The sequence below is a fragment of the Triticum dicoccoides genome, chromosome 4B (genome assembly GCF_002162155.2).
Source record: "Triticum dicoccoides isolate Atlit2015 ecotype Zavitan chromosome 4B, WEW_v2.0, whole genome shotgun sequence".
In the NCBI taxonomy this organism is placed as follows: domain Eukaryota; kingdom Viridiplantae; phylum Streptophyta; class Magnoliopsida; order Poales; family Poaceae; genus Triticum; species Triticum dicoccoides.
Window position 1 is genome coordinate 664,156,387 of NC_041387.1, and position 5,677 is coordinate 664,162,063.

The window sequence follows — 5,677 nt, forward strand, 5'->3', positions numbered from 1 at the left end:
TTATAGCAGTAGCGCGGTTTGTGGTGGACGTGCTACTGCTATTTTCCTTTCAGCAGCGGGCTTTGGTGAAACGCGCTGCTGCTAAATAGCAGTAGCGTGGTATTTTGAGAAGCGCTGCTGGTAAGATTCTGTGTATAGACTTTTCCCTAGTAGTGGAAGGTGGCCATTGCACGCGGGCATGGAGGAGACGGTAAGTTCTACTTCCTCTTTGCTAAACTTGTCGATCGATCCATTCACTCAATGTTGGTCTACAAATTATATGTAGTCCGCACGCGGCGCCATGCTGTACCACAGGTCAAAGGGACGATCATTTACGTGCATGCACTGCTGGACGAAGCTGAAGAGAAAATTTGTGTGGGAGGACATGATTCTTTCTTGAAGATCTTGTTGGACATGCAGTCGAATTCAATGCTTTGTTGTACTAGACTTAATTTGCTCGCTACGTAGGGATGATTTGCACTATTTTTTTATCTGAAATTGGATGATGGATATCGGCCGATTTGCATGAAATTCATCCGGTTAATTAAAATATTGTCTAAAATGTATGCGGTTAGCGTTAGGTTGGATGACTGTCTCCCGCATCCGCGTCCGTCTACCGACGTGGGAGGGTTTTTTTTTGGTCGCTGTCGAAGACACCCTGACAATGCCAGGAGAGTGGCGTGAAATGGGCGCTTGGAAATGCTTAGGCTGGTCACAGTGGGGAGGAACTTAGAAGTAACATCACACACTCCAATACAATTTTGCTTACGTGACACGTATTTAATGAAGAGAGAGATGCTTGTGGTAACTAGCTAAGTTACCGGAACATCACACACTCCCTCCTTTCTCGCTCTCTCTCTCTAGCCTATAATCGTCTAGATAATCCCAAAATTAGCGTAGCGTGGGAGGACCGGGGCCGGGAGGAGGAGATCCCTTGAGTGTCGGGGCTTTCTTTTCTCGCCTCCCTCCCCTCAGCAGAGAGAGTGAGAGTGAGAGTGAGAGTGAGGCGGCTGCTGCTGGGCTGAGCTCAACACTGCAAACAAGTGAGGTGAGCCGTGAGCGCATCCACGCCCACACTCCCTCCCTCCGATGTCCCTTTGCTCCCCGAGGGGAAAGGGAAAGGGAAAGAGACCCACCCCGTCTCCTCCCCCCTCCGCCTCCGTCGCCGCCCGATCTGCCTCCGCCTCCGCGCTTCTTCTTCTCCGCCCAGGTAAATCAATCAAATCCATCTTCCTCTTCTTCTTCCTCCTCCTCCTCTTCTTCTTCTTCTTCTGCTGCTGGCCGCTGCAGATTCGGGGGTGCCGCCGTGGCCCGTGGGCGGCCGGGATTCGGGCGCACACACAAGGGACTGCATACGTTCCGATGTACGTACTAGTGTCGCCGGTTTCATGTGGAGGGAGGCGCTTCCCCTGACCCGAATCCGTCCCCTCCAGCTCCCGCCACTACCTCTCCTTCTCGCCTCCCTACTCCTGCCTGCTGCGCACCCCGTTTTGGCGAGATCTGCAGCTGCACGGTGCAGCATGATTCCCCGTCTCCCTCCCCTCCCATCTCAACAACCCACCCACATTGGTCTGGGTTTGGATTTGGATTTGGGTTTGTAGATCCCAGTGAGTCCTAGGCAGGCAGCAGCCCTCGCTTTTCCCCTTATTTTTTCCCTTTCAAAGCCAGGCACCAACCCATGTGATGTATGGGGATGATGATGATGCTCTCGCTGCCTCTCCAATTCTTTTTTCTTTACTTTTCCTCCCCTCCCATGTTTTAATGCATATTTTCTTTGTCTTTTATGCTTGTTCCTTCCTTCCTTCATGTTGGGGATTGGGGGCTCTTGGCTTCCCTGCATCTCTCAACAACAAGAAGAATGCATCTTCTATCCACATCACATTTGACATCTGTGCATAATACTCCCTCCGTTCCATATTAGCTGCACTGAAATATGTCTACATACATCCGTTCGCAACTGCTCTAATCTTACGTCTCCGTCTTTGTGCAGGTTTCAGCAATGGGGCACGACTCCGGCCCCAAGCGCCAGTCCCATTCCCATTCCAAACTCAGGCCAGTCCCTGAACTCCCGCAAACACCATGCCGTCCTCACGGACAAACCAACAGGAGGTACAGCCAGCTCAAATGCTCCGACGGCGGCGGCGACCGCTCCGGAGAGCTCCGGCTGGGCGTGGCCGGCCACATCCCCAACTTCCACTGCAAGAGCCTGCCCACCAGAGGCCGGCTCACGAATGCAGAGGATATCGCCGTGGCGAAGCGCGGCTCCATGTACCAGAGCTCCAGCGAGATCACCAGGATAAGGAGGCTCCAGGAGGAGGGCAGGAGGAAGATAGACTCCGCGCCCAGCGGGGACGAGTTCCTCTCCTTTGACATCCTCGACGACGGCGAGGCCTCCTCCCGGCCCAGCACCAGCGGGAGCGGGAGCGGGGGGCAGTACCTCCTCTTCTCCCACCGGAGCCGGCGGTCGGAGGCCGCCAAGTCCTCCGTGGAGGAGACCCGGAGGGTGAATCGGGCGTCTGCCAAGGGCTTTCTGGACTTGTCCTTCCGTGAGCTGCCCGATGAGGATTTCAAGCTTGGCCGGCCGCGGATGGACTGCACCCTGCTCAAGAATGATCAGTATGCTGGTGATGCTTTCTTGGAGATATCCATTGAGGAAGAGGAGTCCACAACAAGAGCCCCCTGCAGAAATGCAGCTCCCCATTTGCTCGATGGAGAGTCCGGTAGAAATGCAGTTGCAGATCGTCAGCTCAACTCCGGTGTATGTCCTGGTGAAAGTGACCACCATGGTGAAAGGGAGAGGGTTCCAGCAAGTAATATTCCTGATAAGTCTGTGTCAGCAAAGAGCGAGAGCGCCTCTCATGGCACCAGTCCATCAGAATGTGTCAATCGCGGCACGGAGAGCATCACCAAGGCAGCTCGATCAAGTCCTTTCAAGAAGATGCTGAGCCCGATCATGAAGTCCAAGTCTGTTAGAAGCAGCCCAACTCTTGCCGAGAAGGAAGACCCCAACCCTACAGCCGTGTCGGCAAGCGGCAAAACCTGTGCATCCCGCAAATCGTTGCTCAGCGATCTCTCGAGGACCGAGCGGAGCCAAGCATCATCCAATTGCCAGCCAAACGGAGAAAGCCGGCATATGACAGAGGCATCTCTGTCGCCTGCTCATCTCCGAGCAGTTCTTAAAATTGATTCCAGAAATGGTGTTCCCTTTTATGACTTCTGTGTCGAGGGCCCGGAAGAATCCATCTCTGCTAGGTCCTGGGAGAGCGGGAGTGAGCTGAGCCGGATTTACACTTTCCATAGCGGCGGCAAGCGAGGAAGCACCGCTGGGAGGTCCTCCAAAGACGAACGCAGATGCTTGCCTCCGACTGTAGGCCAGATGCACGCGTCATCCTATCTATGCTCTGAAGTCGGAAAAGATGGTGTTCTGAATAACTCTGTCAACACCGAGTTTGTTCTGTACGATATCGCTCACGCAAGGCGAAGTTTTGCTGCCGAGGAGAAGACTCATCAGTGTACAGAGCCCAGTCAGCCGAAGTCCTGCGGCGTCGCTGATAAATCGGTCTCTGGTGAATATCCACAGAAGATTAATCTGGTTGACCACCAGCATGATGCAAGGAATAATCCAGAGGTGTCGACATCTCGCCCATGGTCTGAAGAGGATCTCTATCCTCATCTGGAGATTGCAGCAACCGTCATTCAGATTCCATTTAATAAGGACAAGAAGTGTTCGTCCGCTGGTACTATCAAAATGGTCACACCGAGTGGGCTGCATGGATTATCGGACGACAATGAATCCAGCCCTTCATCCTTGCTAGACAGATGGAGATATGGTGGAGGGTGTGATTGTGGCGGATGGGACATGGCATGTCCACTCGTCGTCCTCGAGAATGCTTACGATGATAACTGGGTCGATTCTGTGATGAAGGAAAGCAAGCACCCCATGGAGCTCCTTGTTCAGGTGCGCCACGCAATGCAACCCCTATGTATTGATGTATACTTGCTCATTTACCTAGTACGATGTGCAGTTCTTGTTTCTGAGGATAGTGGTTCATGTAGGATAATTGTTTATTGTCAGAAAGATAATGCAAAACTGATCAAACATCTTGTAGAAGTAATTAATTAGCTCTGTTACTCAGGACAATCATCCTCATATCAACTTGTTTATTTGCACTACTTCTCTATCTGTAGAACAATTCTTTAAAATAGGACTTGGTTTAGGCATACCTTTAGTTATTGGTCCTTTAGCATAAAGTGTAATAATTTATGCCATTGTGAAGGAAAAGATTTATTTTGAAGGTCAAATGCAGCTAGCTGATGCCTGAGAGCCTAAAACTTATTGTTCTTTCTAGTCTAATCTTATGCAGTAAATTGCCCTGAGTTAGCTGTAATATATTCATCTTACTGCAAACAAGAGTAGCCGTCATGTGTGTCCATTTATTGTTCAAACAGGGTAGCAAAGAGGAGCTCCCTGCCCTTTCCATGCAAGCCGACGGGAAAGGGCAGCTGTTGGTGGATTTCCACGCGCGGCTATCAGCGTTACAGGCATTCTCAGCCTGCATCTCTCTGCTGCACTGCTCGGAGGCTTCGACGGCCGTGGTCATCGAGAAGGGCAAGCACAAGCTCTACTCCAGCTCGCTCAAGATGCTCCTTGAGGGGGAGGTGATGCAGCTGATCGAGGCGGTCACGGCAGAGGAGAAGAAGAAACTGAAGACGACGAAGCGAGAGAAGGCGCCTCCGTCTGTCGCGTTCGACCCGCGGCATCCTCCCTTCTCTCCCCTGGGAAGGGTATAGGCTGAATAGTTGTCATTATTTGTAAAATTCCTCGGTCGTGATTCGGCTTGGTGTTCATATTCTTTTTGTGATAGAGAAGGGGGAGGTAAATTTACCTTGTTCATAGCTAGAGATGGAGGATGATGTTGCATGTACCAGTAGTCTTTAGGCTGTAGGGAAGCAGCAGCAGCAGCAGCAAGGCCATGGTTATTTGCTGAGATGAAATGCAGAGCAGAGGAGGCAGTTCCATGCCCCAACACCAACAGAAAGAAGAATATAAATAAAAACAGTTGGCCATTGCTTCTGCATACACAAAAAGGCCATGAGTTATTCCGAATGCTGAACTGGCCAAATTTTGAAATTTTGAAACCAGTAAGCATTGGAGGGAGCGTGTACTTACTACAGCCCAGTTCTCTGATTTAACAAATGCTGGGACGGAGCAGGCCACGAGGTAGGAGTCAAAATGTTGCCTGGATCTATCCATCCATCCATCCTGGACGTTTATTTTTGTTTGCTGCACTGCAGAATCCTATGGGTTGACTGGCTGGAAGTGAAGAAAAAATGTTCAGAAACTTGGGGCTGCTTCCTGCTTGGAGCCTGGGAGCAGGAGCCATGGCAGTAAAAAGATGATTCCTCTGCACACACATCAAGCTCAGTACAATGCTTCCCAGAACTTATTATGTTTCCAAGTAACTGTACTTATTTTCTGCCACTCTCCTATCAGTTCTGGGAATGCCACTATCAGTAGACAAAAACTGTGATTAGGGTTACAGAGATGCTACTGCCAATATGGTTTATCTATCTATCATGGCTGTCCTTGCCATGTGCTGTTGGTTCCTTGATGGCCCAACAGCAGAGTGGCAGATGGAGGAAAAAAACAAGAAAGAGTCGGTGGAGGGACCATGCTGGATCTTGACCCGGACTTGGG

The 5,677-nt window shown here is 51.0% G+C and overlaps 1 protein-coding gene across 1 annotated transcript; it reads left to right on the forward strand.

The window, feature by feature from the left end:
• Positions 1 to 946: 946 nt before the first annotated feature.
• LOC119292168 lies at positions 947 to 4,860 on the forward strand. Its single transcript, XM_037571000.1, has 3 exons — positions 947 to 1,189; positions 1,970 to 3,937; positions 4,429 to 4,860. Exons 2-3 carry the CDS (start codon positions 1,979 to 1,981, stop codon positions 4,768 to 4,770), a joined length of 2,301 nt encoding a protein of 766 aa, XP_037426897.1. The 5' UTR covers positions 947 to 1,189; positions 1,970 to 1,978; the 3' UTR covers positions 4,771 to 4,860.
• The last annotated feature ends 817 nt before the right edge of the window (positions 4,861 to 5,677 follow it).